At 47.8% G+C, this 16,070-nt stretch overlaps 1 protein-coding gene across 2 annotated transcripts in view; it reads right to left on the bottom strand.

The window, feature by feature from the left end:
- COL26A1 (collagen type XXVI alpha 1 chain) overlaps positions 1 to 16,070 on the bottom strand; it is a gene marked incomplete at both ends in the record, with an annotated part of 127,345 nt that overhangs the window by 68,407 nt on the left and 42,868 nt on the right. Inside the window, one exon of one of the 2 annotated variants that reach the window (XM_080940435.1) lies at positions 15,256 to 15,359. In XM_080940435.1, the coding sequence (XP_080796561.1) occupies positions 15,256 to 15,359 (104 nt within the window). The remainder of the gene's footprint in view (positions 1 to 15,255; positions 15,360 to 16,070) is intronic. The other variant, XM_080940436.1, reaches the window with a different exon arrangement.

Here is a 16,070-nt window from a genome sequence, read left to right as displayed (position 1 = left end):
AGCAAACATGACATAATGCTAAGAGCTATTTAATCTCAGCGGTTGGTATATGAGTATTTTATGGGGTGTTTTATGTGCTTCTTAGCTCAGAAATATTTCTTACATAAGGTTTAAAAATTAAGAGTTTAATATTACCATCAGGATTACAGGAGGTTGTGCCCGGCTGCCCTGTGTGGTGACCTGCCTCTGCAAGGGGGCATTCCATGGGTTCCCCTTTTGGTTATTTTTGGCACGATGGCAGATACTGCCACATTTTCCTGAAACCCCACTGAGGTGACATGTGGGATTAAGTTTAAAGATAGAAATGGACAAAGATAAAGAATTCCAACGCGGAAACCACAGGAAAAGAAAAGACAAGGAAATAAAAATGGCTGCCGACTATGTTCAATCTGAGAAAGCAGAAATGGCTGCAGTGTGCACCCCAGTGACAACACTCGGGGGCGAGACAGTGTGGTTTGCATGGGGACAGCCTGGTCTACCAAGTAAGACAAGGAGAGGGAAAGGGGGACGGAAACGGAGACAGACAGACAGAACTCAGCAAGTAAAGGTGCCAGCCACCAACCCTAATGTCCCGAGTTCAGTCCTCAGAACTGACTCCTGAGCATTGTCCTCTGACCTACACACACACACACACTCACACACACAGACTCACACACATACACGCACATTCACACACACACACACACTCACACACACACATTTAAAATGCAAAAATAAAAATAAAAAAATAACCTGCTATTCTTAGTAGGAAAGTGGGGATGAAAAAGAACATAGGCAAGGAAGAAGAGAGGATGAGAGAGAGAAAGGAGAGGAAGAAAAGGGGCAGAAGGGGAACAACAGGAGGGGTGGGAAAGGGGAGGGACGGAGAAGCTACTTAGTTCGGCCCTGGTTCTGCAGCAGGGAGGGCTGATAAACCTTGGACCCCCGCAGCGCCTCATGCCCAGTGACATGCTACATGCACTTGAAGGGAGAGAACACAGAAGTGCTCAGTGCACACTGGGTTCGTGCAGGAGAATGGCTCCGGGTACTGTCGTCTCCCCAGACAGAAAAACTGGATTCTCAGCTGAAGGAAAAAGCAAGCTGCTCACTCCTGAAGGACGCCAGCCATGGATGGAGAGTGTGGTGAGACCAGGGAATGAGGTGTGAACTTGATACACTGAGTTGTTGGAACATACCCCGTCCTCCATTCTCCCAGCTCAGCTACCAGATGGCCTGTGCCAGACACACCCCTCAGGTACAGTTAGACACATGTTCTAGGGTGGATCTGACCATGCCAAGAGGAACTCACCTATGGCAGAGAGAGCCAGCGTACTGCGCGGTGGTACCCACACACAAACATGCACGCGGTCATTCTAGACATCATGCCCTCATCCTTCATGCTCAGCTGGTATGTCCCACCCAGACACACATACCAACATACAGACAACGTTCAACTCACAATGAATGTACATCTAAGGCCATCATAGTTTGAAAACAACGTTAGGTCAAAAGGCATTAAATATGGCCGGGGGTGAGGCTGTAGCTCAGAGGCTGAGGCTGTGGCTCAGTGGTAGAGCATTGGCTTCAGTGTTTGAGGTTCTGAGTTCAACTCTGAGCACCTGGAGGTTGACATGGACGGTGTGGGTAGGGATGTCCCAATAACGACCAAACAACAAAGCCAAAAAGGATCAAAGAAGAAGTCAATTTAGACGGCTCAGGCATTGACCAGCTGGGAAGTCAGATATATAGGCAATTAAGAAGGCAGCAAGTTAACTGGAAAGTTGTAAAGGAAGTGCTGAACAAGAGTCCCAGGCAATAAACGGCTGCATTGTAAAAGGCAGAGTGAGGCATGAGATTCTGGAACATTCCAAACCCACACTGGGAAATGCAGGCGATGTTTGGCTATAAAGAACTTTGGGGGGGGTTCTTGTGTGAATTGGGAACCAAGAGCCAAATGTGTTCCCAAGGACATAGAGCTAGGAACTTTCTAGAAGAAGCCCCTGAAACACTTCGGCTGGGGAAGGGGTGAAGGTTCGAGCCATGGATTCTGGAGTTTAAGGGCTCCTAAGAGCAGGCGGGCACTTCATAAATGGGACTGAACAGTGGGACAGTTGACCGAGTAAAGGCTGCCTTCATCTCAGATGTCCCTTGCCCTTCTGGAGGTACATGAGGGACATGACCTCTGACACAGACCCACATGAACTAGAATCACACAGTTTCATGACTGAGCACAGCCACCCACACATGACCACTGTGAGACTCCAGCCACTGAGGTCAGAGGCATCACTGTGACAAAGCCCAAAGTCGACTGACAGGATGTCACTGTTAGCTATGAGGGCTTCCTTGGCCTTTTGCCTCAAAGCTCAAGTTCACACAGGAATCTTTTAAATCTTATTTGCTAAGTCTTTTTTAAAATGTGCTTGTGTGTGCCTGTATGAGTTTTATGTACACTTGTGTGTGCAGATTCCTGAAAGGCCAGAAGAGGGAGCCAAATCCTTTGGAAATAGAGTTACAGACAGTTGTGAGTTACCATACGGACGCTAGGAACCAAACCCAGGTCCTCTGCAAGAGCAATAGTGATTCTAACCACTGAGCCATCTGTTTAGCCTCTACTTATCTTTATGTTTATTTGTCTGTTTGCTTATTATGTTTGGAGAAAAAGAGACAGAGACAGAGAAAGACAGAGACAGATAGGCAGAGAGAGAGAGACAGAGAAAGACAGATAGGCAGAGAGAAACAAAGAGACAGAGAGAGACAGAAAAAGACAGGCAGAGAGAGAGAGAGAGAGAGAGAGAGAGAGAGATGTGGAGATCAGAGAACGACTTGCAGGAATTGTTTCTTTCCTTTCAATGTGTGAGCACCAAGGATGAAACTCCCATCATTGGGTAGGATGGCCTTTACCCACTGAGCCATCTTACTGGCCATATGTATTACATATATATGTTTATATTCACTTATTGTATATATTGTGCTTATGTGTTCATATATGCAGGCATGTGTACGCATGTGGAGGACGGAGCCTGCAACAAGTCTTTTCCTCAATCACTATCCACGTTATTTTTTGAGACAGGGTCTCTCAAAAAAAAAAAAAAAAACCCTGGAGTTTAGCATTTCTACTAAGCCAGCTGGTCAATGTGCTCCAGGAATCCTCCTGTCTCTGCCTCCTAGGTACTGGAGTCACAAGTACATGCTACCATGCCCAGCTATTGCCCATGGTTTGTAGAGATCTGAAACCAGGTCTTGATTCCTGCAGGGCAAGCAAAACTGCTGGGCCATCTTTCTGGTCTTCCAGACAGCCACCTTGATGATACATGGATACCAGCTCAGCCTTTGCGTATTGTGCTGGCTATTAACTTTTATGGCAACTTGATGCAAGCTAGAGACATGTGGGGAAAAGGTAGCATAATCAAGAAAATGCCCTCCTACAGTAGGCCTGCGGGCAAACCTGTGGGGGCATGGTCTTCACTGGCGACTGGCATGGGAGGGCCCAGCTCTCTGTGGGTGGGGCCAACATGGGTAGGTCATCCTGGATGGCATAAGAAAGTCTGAGCAAACCATGGGGAGCAAAGCAGAAGCGACATTCCCCCATGACCTCTGCATCAGTTCCTGCCCAAGCTTCCCTAGATGATAGACTACAAGCCGTAAAGAGAAATAGACCTTCCATTCCTAAGTTGCTTTTGGTCATGGTGCTTTATCACGGCAATAGAAACCCTAACTAAGACGCATCTGCTGCAAAATGCTGTGCATAGAGAGATGGGCGTGGCGGTGCTTAGAATCTCACCACAGGGGAAGCTGGGGATCTTGAGTTCAATATCTTGGCTACATAGTGTTCCAGGATAGCCCAGACTTTAGAGCCCAGACACCATTGCAAATAACACTCAGGGAGTTTTTTTTGGGTTTTTTTTTTTTTGGTTTTTTTTTTTTTTTTTGTGGGAGCCAGGAACCATGAACCAAATACAGTTCCTGGGGCACAGACGGAGACTCCCCAGAGATCCCTGGAACACTTGAGCCACCAGCTGTGGGTGCTGAGAACTGTTCTCTGGAAGAGCACCAAGCACTCCGATGAGGTTTGAATATACTCGTGGTCTTGTTAGGAGGTGTGGCCTTGTTGGAGGCAGTGTGTCACTGGAGGGGTGGGCTTTGGAAGTCTCCTCCTATGCTCAGGTTCCATCTACTTCAGAAGAGAGTTTCCTCCTGGCTGCCTTCAGACCGAGAAGCAGAACCCTCGGCTCCTTCTCCAGCACCATGCTTCCTGCCATGATGATGGTAATGGACTGAAGCTCTGAATCTGTAAGCCAGCCCCAAGCAAATGTCTGTCTTTATAAGAACCGCCTCAGGGGCTGGAGAGATGGCTCAGTGGTTAAGAGCACTGACTGCTCTTCCAGAGGTCCTGAGTTCAATACCCAGAAACCATATGGTGGCTCACAACCATCTGTAATGGAATCTGATGCCTTCTGGTGTGTCTGAAGACAGTGACAGTGTACTCATGTACATATGATGAATAAATAAATCTTAAAAGCAAAAGAAAGAGCGGCCTCGGTCACGTGTCTCTTCACAGCAATGGAAACCCTAACTAAGCCGCACTCTTACCTGTTTCCAGCTCTCCTGTCTCCTTTTTATCCCGTTCAGGACTCCCAGCCTGTAAAATGCTGCTGCTTATATTTAGGGCAGTTCTTTCTAACTCTACTTAACCAAAAGTAAAAAGTCCCTCATAGACGTGCCCAGAAGTCGTCTCCTGGGGGATCCGAGATCCTGTCAAACTGCTGAAGCACCTTAACCATCACAGCTGGGTTTGATGCAAAAGGAAATATAACACTGTCCATTTCTTTACTTCGAAAGATGTTCTTTCAGCTGGCACATGTAGCCTTCAGCCCTTTTCAGAGGAAGGGTGTGGGAAGCCACCGCATTTGCCATTACAAGATGGCGCCCAGCCCGAAGGGAGGTTGGCCAGTTTTGAGATAAACAACCTAAGTGCACATGCACATATGCCTGTTTTGCTGACTCATGCTGACTCATGCCGACTCATGCTGACTCATTCTCTAGTCCTGAGTATGCTAATTAGGGCGCACAGAATGCACCAATCAGGTAGTGACACATTCCTCCTAAGCATATATAAGGAGGGTTGATTTCTGGGCTCAGGGTCTTTCGCAACTGCAATCAAACCCGCAATAAACGCCTGTAGAAGGATCCTGTTGTGGCACGTCTTTCTTGCCGTCGAGATAGACGATCGGTACAAAAGGGGAGTCTAGAATTGACAGGGCTGCTTCCACCATGTTTGCTTGGCTCTTTGAAAACAGCAAAGCCATTTCTGGCCCTTCCATGTATTTTTTTTTTATTACCAGAGGCCCAGGAGGTGGGCTTTAAACACAAACCAGCATTTCTTGCAAACGGCAAGCACGTCTAGTAAGGTGCTCTGTTAGGTCGTGGAGGATCAGGAGTTGGAAACACCTGAGCTGCAAGATTCTTGTTGCAGCCTCCATTTAACAGGTAAGAAAACAGACGCTGGGATAAACTGGAGCAAACTTGCCCCTGCCGGATCTATTCATGCAGCCGGTCTGAGCTCCAGTCATGGGGCTTGCAAAAGCCAACCGTGTTCGAGCACTGCCATCCCAAGCAAAAGCTGCGAGCTGAGACCCATGTCACGGCCAATTGCTAAGAACTTTATCTGCCTGTGGTTCCGGAACCCCCATGAAAGAGGAAGTTGGGGCTGAGACTATACCTCCATAGTGTGTGGCCCTGAGTTCAATTCCAAGCACTGTAATACGTAAACAAATTAGATAGATAGATAGATAGATAGATAGATAGATAGATAGATAGATAGATACATGCATACATACATACATACATACATACATACATACATGGATAGATATGGATGGATGGATAGATGGATGGATGGATGGATAGGTAGGTAGATAGATAAATAGATAGATAGATAGATAGGTAAATAGATAGATACATACATGCATTCATAGATACATGGATAGATATAGATGGATGGATGGATGGATAGGTAGGTAGATAGATAGATAGATAGATAGATAGATAGATAGATAGGTAAATAGATAGATATATACATGCATTCATAGATACATGGATAGATATAGATGGATGGATGGATGGATGGATGGATGGATGGATAGGTAGGTAGATAGGAACTGAGAGGTAGCTCTGTTGATGTGTTGATCTGGGTTCAATCCCCACCACTCACATGGAAAGTTCCAGCATGGTGACGCAGGTTTGCAATCCCAGTGCTGGGGAAGGAGAGACAGGTGAATGTCTGAGGCTTCCTGGTGAGCCAGCCTACCTTAATCAATAAACCCCAGGTCCCAGTGAGAGACCTTTCCTAGATGCCTCCAGAGAAACAATATCTAAGGTTAATCTCTGCCTTGAGCATGTACGTGCATGTACACACACACACACACAAACACACACATACACACAGGCATATAACCAAGGTTTAAGGGTCAATTACAGCCCAAAGCATCCATATTCTGAAAGGGAAAATTCCTAATTTAGTGTATATTACCAGGCATGGTGGTACTCAGGTGTAATCCCAGAACTTGAGAGGAGGAGGGAACGTGATCAAGAGGAGGCCATCTTTGGCTGTGCAGAAAGTTTGAGATGAGCTGCCAAACCTCTGTCTAAAGCAACAACAGGTACAACAAACAGCATGATTCGGCTGCCTGGCATGTTCTGAGTTCTGTCTCCGGCCCTGTGTAAAAGCAGGCATGGAGGTGCATGTCTACAATCCCACCACTCAGGAGGTAGAGGCAGGGGGATCAGAAATCCAAGGCTGTATAAAGGTGGAGGGCAGCCTGGGCTACATGAGATCAGGAAAACAAATGGAAAAGAAAATGGGTTGGGGATGATTCAGTGGAAGCATGCAAACCTGACCACCAGCACCCACAGAAAGCTGGGCATGGTAGCCATACCAATTGCCTCACCGAGAGAAGAGGTAAGGGTGGAAGGATTACTGGGTCTTGGCTCTCAACCTAGTTCCAGGTCTCAAGGGACTAAGGCAGCGAGTAAGGGAGCAGGTGAGCCGGTCACCTTACGTTTCTCTGGCCACTTTAAGTGGACATAAGTCTACACATATGTGTGCAGACACAATTGAGGGGTGGGGTAGAAATCTACTACACACGTTTGAAGACCAGATACAAAATGCTTCCAATGAGGATTGGGGTCTATAAGCTGTCTAGAGGCCTCCCCCCAGGATGTCCAGCCACAGCATAAATCCCACACACAGTTTTATGGTTTCATGGTTGAAGGCTGGGGGCATGGACCCAAACTCTTTTCCTGACAGCTTCCAGGAATGTAGGGGCATCCGGAAATGCCAGAAGACAAGGTGCACAGGCTCTTCAGCTGAACCCCAGCCCCAATACCTGCACCTGATTTTTCAAGGTCTCCATGGAGCTTGGGACCAACCCCAACTCCAGCGTTTGTGTTCCCTGAAGCCAGAGGTAAGGAGGTCCCTTGAAAGCAGCATGGTGGACCATTGATCACACAGTCATGGAGATCCCAGGAAAAGAAAATGAAGTAACTAGAAGATGAATTGGAATGTTAAAACTCTTTCCCTGAGGGTTGAGTCGTAGCTCAGTTGGTAGAAAGCTGGCTTTGCATGCAGAAGCCTGGGTCCCATCCTCAGACCCACATATTCTGGATTCTGGTGCAGGTCAGCACCTGGGAGGTAAAGTTGGGGTGGCCAGGATTTTCGTTAGCTACGAAGAGAGTTTGAGGCCAGTCTGGGATGCCCGGGACCCTGCCTCAATAAAGAAGGAGGAGAGGGGAAGGGGAGGGGGCTTTGGTTCTCTGAAGCTTGGTGCTGTGACACACACCTGTAGTCCCAGAATTCAGGAAACTACAGCAGCAGGGTTTTGAGTTTGAAGATAGCCTGAGCTACATAGTGAGACCGTTTTCAAAAACAAAACAAGTGCAACAAAATGCTCTACCACAAAGGTCCTTCCTGTCCAGTGCTAACAGGTTCTAAATCACCCCCAGAGTCTCATAGGAGTGGCAGTGACTCAGGAACACTAATGGCTTCTGAGCCCAACAGACAGCCCTCCCAGGACATCCTTTGTCTTTTATCCTGGAGATAAAAGACAAGCTGGCTCTGGACAGTGAACACACACACAGGGTCCCCCTGGGGGTAGACTCTCAGGCAGGGGAGATCTACATACTCTGTAATTATCTCCCCTGATCTCACCCTGCCCCATCCAGGTGAAGTGGGGGTGGGGGTATCACAGGCTCAGGGTGAGATGGGGTGTCACAGGCTCAGGGTGAGATGGGGTGTCACAGACTCAGGGTGAGATGGGGTATCACAGGCTCAGGGTGAGATGGGGTGTCACAGGCTCAGGGTGAGATGGGGTGTCACAGGCTCAGGGTGAGATGGGGACCTCCACGTGCATATGCACACATTCACCCAAACATGTCCATACACCACACATATGCAAACAAGGTGAGTGGCAGCTGAGGGATCAGTCAAGGTTGTCCTCTGACCTCCAAATGCAAGTACACACATGCATGCACGCACACACAAGCACACACACACTGAGTGGCAGCAGTCAGATCACACACACACACACACACACACTGTGTGGAAGCAGTCAGATCACACACACACACACACACACACACTCACACACACTGTGTGGCAGCAGTCAGATGCTATGAAACATCCCCTTCACCTGGGCCAACCTGGCAGCATCAGTACCACCTTCGTCACTCAGTCTCAACTTCCCCAGGGACGTCACATAAATATACATTTCTTGGGTGATGATGGTGCACACCCTTAATCCCAGCACTTAGGAGGCAGAGGCAGGCAGATCTCTGTGAGTTCAAAGCCAGACTTGTCTACAGAGCAAGTGCAAGTTCCAGGACAGCCAGAGCTACAGTGAAACCATGTCTTAATAATAATAATAATAATAATAATAATAATAATAATAATAATTTCATTCGTTATTATTGTGGTTGTTCCTTTTTTTTCAAACAGGTCTCATGTAGCTCAGGTGTCCTTGCACTTGCTTTGATGACCCTGAACTCTTGATCTTCTTGCCACCAGGGACTAGAGGAATATGCCACTGTGTCTGGCTTATGTGATTAGCAGGAATGACAATCCAGACACTTGTGTATGTAAGGAGAGCATTGCCGCTGAGTTATTAATACAACCCCAATGACTTGGTGAGTCCCGGGCCAGCGGGAGAGCATGTCCGAAAGCAAAGAGAACAACAAAAGACTCAAGGCAGGTTGCACCTAAGGAAAGGCACCCAAGATTGTCCTCTGGCCTCCAGACACATGAGCATGTGCACACGCGCACACACGCACACTCTCACCTGACTAATACCTCAGCTGCTCAGAGTCTTCCTGGGGAAGAAGCCTCTGTGTAGAGTGTATCCTGCGGCTCACTTGCAAGGGCTGGAACCCAAACGAAGAGCTGGAATCTTCAGCGAATGAATAAATGAACCACAGAGCCACCTTCCGTGTGCATGAGGCCACGTAGAAGTTGGACTCTTTGTTTCTGAGAGGAGTGGTTTTACTTAGGCTCTTGGTCTAAGGGACGAACACCATCATGGTTGGGAAGGCACGACAATTCTCTGTGATAGTGTGACATGTTACATGTGAGTAGACCAGGAACAGAGATGGCTGCAGTCATAAGCATGGCCTAGAAATATCTTCAAAGACCCCTTCCCCACTCATGATCTATCCTAAAAAATGAGGCCCTATGACCTCCCTGAACAGTGCCCCCTTCCCAAGTCTTCAAACAGTGAGCCCATGGGGACATCTCATTTCAGGGATGACGGAAAGTCTGCTGAATGAGTGTTCCATGATCTCCATGGCCAAGGAGAGCCAGGGATCCCTTTGCTTGGTCTCCCCACCCTGCCCAATTCTGCCCATTCTGCTGTGGTTTGATTTGGCTTTCGGTTTTGTGTGGGTTCTGAGGATTGAACTCAGATTCTTGTGCTTGTATGGCATTACCTACTGACCCACCTCTTCAGCTGAGCATTGTTTTTGGTATGTGGTGGTTTGAATATGCTTGGCCCAGGGAGTGGCACTATTAGAAGGTGTGGCCTTGTTGGAGGAGGTGTGTCACTGTAGGGTTGGGGCTTTGAGACCCTCCTTCGCCTTTGAGACAGGTGGGATACTGTATTCTCCTATTTGCCTTTGGAATAAGCTGTAGAACTCTCAGCTTCTCCTGTATCATGCCTGCCTAGACTCTGCCAGGCTTCCCACCGCGATGATAACGCACTGAACCTCTGAACCTGTAAGCAGACCCAACTAAATGCTATTCTTTATAAGAATTGCCTTGGTCATGGTGTCTGTTCACAGCAGTAAAACCCTAAGACCGTTTGTTTTCTTTTAAATTAAGCAGTATTTTTTTTTAAAGATTTTTTAAAATGTATGACTGTTTTGCCTGTATATGTATAAGTCCACCACACGCATGGAGCACCCAAGGGAGCCAGCAGCCCTTAACAGGGGCATCCTAGGCAAGAACTCTACCACTGAGCCACAGCCCCAGCCTCTCACTGGGGAATTCTAGGCAGGTGTCCTACCACTGATTCAGGCCCCAGTTCTTAAGATTCTTCTCTTTATGGTGAAAAGTGCTAATGGGGAGGAACTAGAAGGAAAGAGATAAGGATTTAGAAAAAGAAAAAAGAAATATGGTAATGTCCAGGAAGCAGGGGCCTCAGAAGATAAGTAGAAGCCAGAGAGTAAGGCCTGGAGTTTCAAGATCCCCCACCCACCAATCTTTATCCCTTGTGGCTCCCACCGCGTTTCAAACATACATTTAGTTCGGTTCTTTCCTAACATTGGACCTTCCACTTAATCCTCTAGGTATATCTTGTAATCCTGCACCTAGGGATGCCCAAGCTTTCCCCATCATCACTGCAACATGAGCAGCTAACGCAGTACCCGGAACCCCTACGTCTTCCATACATTTTTAAAACCGGCCATATCCACCTATGTCCTGCTTTAATGGCAGCTGTGGAAGACTCCGATTCACTAGGAATCATTCTCCTAAAATGCTGAGCTCTGCAGATTGCAGGGTGACCTCAGCCCCTCCCAGGGCTCTGAATGCTCTACCATTCAAAATAAAAACAGCCTTTTACACAGAGCAGGGGTGAGGTGAAAAGAAAGCCTCGTGTGGTCCCAAGTCAACCTGCTTAAATGCATGAGCTAAATCCCTCTGCCCCAGACCTGCCTTGCCCCTTATGGGAACCCTGGGGATTTGTTTCCATCCATCCTAGATGTATTTCCAGCTGGAAACAAAGAAAGGGGGGAAAGAACAGTTCTTCACTTAGGTTAAATTTACTTCCAGTTGGTTGAGCCCTTTAACTTGTCGCAAATTCCTACAACACCCCATTAGGTACTTTTCTGGTTGCGGTGACCAAATACCCGACAGGAAGCTCTTTAAGACAAGAGCGGGTATTTTGGTTCATGGTTTCTAGAGATAACATCCATACGGAGACGAAGGCTTGGAGGCAAACAGCTCCAAGATGGTAGGAAAGCGCCGCTGGGAATCCCCGCTTCCTCACATCTCAGAGGAACAGGAAGTGGAGTGGAGACCGGAAGTGGGCTGTAAACAGCCACCATCATTGTGGGAGCAGATACGCTTGCTTACAAAAGGTCATCATATCTGTGCGTGTTGAGCGCTGGCATTCCGTAAAGAATGATGTCGTGGGGAAGGTTGCTGGACCCTCATCTGAGTACCTCCCACTCCCCACAGCCGTTTGTTTCTCATTCTGCCCTAATCCCAAGAGGGCCTTGGGAATCTCAGGGAGCTGGGGTACATAGGCTGAGAAAGACTAGAGGAAGGGGCTCATCTGAGCAGCCATGAGAGTCACCATCCATTCTGGGTACAGACTTTCCAGTGAGACTGCTTTAGGGTCACCTATGCTCCAACATCTGGCCTCTCTCTCCTCCATGGCTTATAAGTAAGCCCTACAAACTCATTAGTTCCCCAGGATGAACTTTGGTGGAATAGAACTTTGGTTTGTTGTTGGGACATTATGAGGTGGGGGTAGACATTGTTTAGTCTGCCCATCGTGGAGAAAAAATTTACAACAAACCTCCCCAACCCTGACCCACATCCCGTATGATTCACCTTCTCCATAATGTCTCTCCCTCCTAAAGGTCCCACAGTCTACTGGTGCTACAGCTGGGAACCTCGTGTGAAAGTGCACGAACCCGTGGGGATGCTTGGTATTTAAACAAGCACCCCTGAAGGAAAATTTTCTGGTTTTGTTGGAGACTCAGTTGCATCCTGTGATGTTTTTCTGGAGGCTGTCTTATGAGAGGATGCCTTGCTGAAGCAGACATATGGTGTTTTTCTGGAAGTTGCCTGGTGAAAGGGTGTGCGATGTTTTGCTGGAGTAGAAGCTGCTTGAGAGGCATCGGATTTTGGAAAGAGTGTTAAGTATAACCCAGTAGGTGATGCTCTTGCATTGGTTCGCCTTGCAACTCTTTGCTGGTCTTCACTGGACCTTGCTGATGCTGGCCTTTGCTGGTGATGCTGTATGGCATTGGTTTGCTTTGCTTTCTTTGCAGATCTTTGTTTCTTAGACAAAAACTCACCAAAGAACTTCTGGTGGTGTTCCAGCTGCTTCCTCAGACTCGTGCCGATTGGCAGAGCCTCTCGGTTTCTTCTGGATTGAGCTGCTGCTACTGATTTTGGTGTTTTGCCATTGAACTAGACTGCTGACAATGAAGACTATCTCTAAGCAGGTCCACAAACCCCACTTCCTATTAATCTTTCTTTTCCCCTACCTCTGGTGGGTTGTGGGGTGGTGGATTGTGAGAGGAAGCCTGTTAAGGTTGAGCTAAGGCTTGAAGCCATGGAGATCCTGAAGGGATAGTTGGAGCTTCACCTGCTCATGACTCTGGGTCCCTGTTGTGTAGCCACACACCCCATAGAGTGAATTGCTGTCATCAGTTCATGTAGGAACAGCTCCCACAAGTCCCTCCTCACGTAGATGATGCATCACAGGACAAGCCAATAGGAAGCACCTGCTGTCAGACCCAACCCATGCCAAAAGTGTATTAATATCCTATCCAGAAGGAAAAAAGGTGTGTGAGAATTACTCTGTCATCTGGGCATCTGTTGCACAAGAGCTATGACACTGCCTAGGAAGAGTTTTTGCCACCAGAAGCTCCCCTGATTGGCTCAACAGCCAGTGCAGCTTCTTGGAGCAGCATCAGCACCAGAGCATCGGTGGTGGTGGTGGTGTGGGGCGGCAGCAGCAGTGGAGGCTACAGAAGCACTTCCCCCTCCCTGCTCCCACCCTTTCCCCTTCACTTGGCCTCTCCCACCCAGCCAGGCCAAAGGTCTCCTCAGAGAGCCTCCTGTCACAGCCGGACAGTGGGCTAGAAAGGAGGTTGAAGTGTTGAAGAACCACAACTAATGTAGGCTTTGAAGAGTCTAAGCCCACACACCCCAAACGAGATCCGGCTTCTGAGTTGCTAGGGACAGTGCCATCCAGTACCATCCTGTATGCTGGGGAAGGACTCGGTCCAGGATTCGCTGTGATAACTTTGGGTGAGATCTCCCCGAACCTTCAAAATTCTAGGCAGAGGGAGGAGGCTCAAGAGGTGGCTCGGCGGTCACCAACACAGGCTGCTCTTGCAGAGGACTCAAGTTCAGTTCCCAGCACCCACAGGTCAGCTCACAACCACCTAGAACTCCAGTTCTAGGGGTGTCTGATGCCCTTTTCTGGCCTCTGTAGGCACCAAGCGTGCACATGGATACACAGACATACATTCAATCGAAACACCCATGCACATAAAGTTAAATCTAAAGAGAAAGAGAGAGAGAACAAAAGAAAGAGAGAGAGAGAGGAAGGAAGGAAAAACAAAAGAAGAAAAGAGAGAGGGGGAAGGAAGGAAGAGAAGAAGGATGGGAGAAGTTGCAAGAAGCAGACAGAGAGTGATAAATGCTGTGGCCATGTGAATATGCTTAGCCCGAGGCATGGCACTATCAGGAGGTGTGGTCTTGTTGAAGTGGGCGTGGCCTTGTTGAAGGAAGTGTGTCAGTGTGGGTGTGGGCTTGCGACTCTCCTCCTAACTGCCTGGAAGACAGTCTTTCTGTCTGCGTTCATATCAAGACACCAAACTCTAAGCTCCATCCCCAACACCATGTCTGCCTGGATGCTGCCATGCTTCTTGCTGTGATGATTATAGACTGAACCTGTAAGCCAGCCTCAATTAAGTGTTGTCCCTTATAAGAGTTGCCTTGGTCATGGTGTCTGTTCACAGGAATGGAACTAGCTAACTAAGGCAGATGTGTAGTGCCCTCTTCTGACCTCCACAATTACTCACAAGCACAAGTACCCATATACATATGCAGGCACACACACACACTGATGTGTATAAATAAACATTTGTGCACTTAAGTATATGGAAATTTTACTTCATTTTTAAAAGATGTTTACAGTGATGTTATGCAAAAGCTGGAAATAAATATATTAGGCATTTAGTTAATAAACGATGTGTGTTTCCATATTTCACAACCACAAAAATTTATAGAAGGACATAGGTCTATATACATGCACACAGATACACACACACACACCAAGTCTCAAGTTTTGTTGTTGTTGTTGTTACCACTTTTTTGGGTTTGTTTTGCTTTTTTTGCCAAAGAGAGATAGGAGGCTACATTGGAAAACGTCATTCTAAACGTTTTCTATGCTTTGACATCGAATACAAATAGATGCTCTTTGACTTACAATAGAACAGTGCACAGATATACTTACCATAAATATAAAACATCAAAAATGAAGTTGAGGGCCTGCAGGGGTCATGAGGTAAGGTCTTGACCCGAGTATCACTAAGGTGGGAGTGAGAGACCTTGTCTCAAAAGAACGAGGTGGACAGCTCCAGACCTCTGATCTCCACATATGCACACATACATATAGGCATCCTGTTTGTACCGGATTAAATTTCATCTGCATTTGCTTGGCCGCAAACAGGTAGTATCTGAATGTGTCTGAGCCAGAATGAGAAACGGGCTATGAATCAAATTGGTTCTCCGAGACCATAGCTTCTGAGGCTCCCCACTTCCCATCCAACCAGTGTAACTAGGAACCCAAGTCAGGACCCACAAGCATGGAGGACCACTTTGTCCAGAGCACTGGACTCAGGGATCGATCGTTAGGAGAGTGAAGAACTCGAGTTTTCAAAGCATATAGAAAGGGCACCAGCAGGCACAGGGCACATGGGGGTGAGGACAGAAACACCCATATCCCTTACAGCCTAGATGTCTAGTGCTCCAACTTTACTTACCCTCCTCACAGTTGCTTCCGGTAAATCCAGGGCAACACCTCCACTCCAGCGCAGTTACCGTGCGGTAGGAAACCCGGTAGGTCGGTCTAATGAGAGTCCTGTAACTAACACAAGGGCGAGGTCAGTGGGGCATGTGCTCCTGCCCATCCAGATCAGAGACCCTTCCAGACTTCTCTTAACCCCTCACTAGAGGATGCCAAGCAGGTGATATACCACTGGGACATGCCCTTCCCCCAGCCCCTCACTGGGGGATTCTAGGCAGGGGCTCTACCACTGAGCCACGCCCCCAGCCCCTCACTGGAAGATTCTAGGCAGGGGCTCTACCACTGAGCCACGCCCTCAGCCCCTCACTGGGGCATTCTAGGCAGGAGCTCTAACACTGAGCCACGCCCCCAGCCCCTCACTGGAAGATTCTAGACATGCATTCTTCCACTAAATACCTTCAGACCTCTTTTTAAGACAGGGTTTTAAGTTGCCTAGACTGGTCTCAAACATATTCTGTTCTGTCCTGGGTAGACCTTGACCATACAATATTCTGGCTTCTGCCTCTGAGTATCTGGATTGCTCATGCAGTCGTGAACCACCAGACCCTGATCACCCCTGTCTTTCTCTAGCTCCCCAAATACACTCAGCTGTTGTGGAGAAATGTCTCACAATCTTGAGTAGGCAAGACTGGGGTTGCACTGTGATCGGAACAGTGCTCACCCTCAGCAAATGCGTTTTGATTAAAATTCAGACAGCCACATTAGAATCCTTCCTCCCTTAAGACGCTCCCACCTAGGCACATCAAGAAAGTTCAAAGCAAGGGAGAGGGG

The sequence above is a fragment of the Micromys minutus genome (genome assembly GCF_963924665.1).
Source record: "Micromys minutus genome assembly, chromosome: 29".
Lineage (NCBI taxonomy): Eukaryota > Metazoa > Chordata > Mammalia > Rodentia > Muridae > Micromys > Micromys minutus.
The sequence above is the reverse complement of the archived record's forward strand: the minus strand, read 5'-3'. Positions and strand labels throughout refer to the sequence as shown.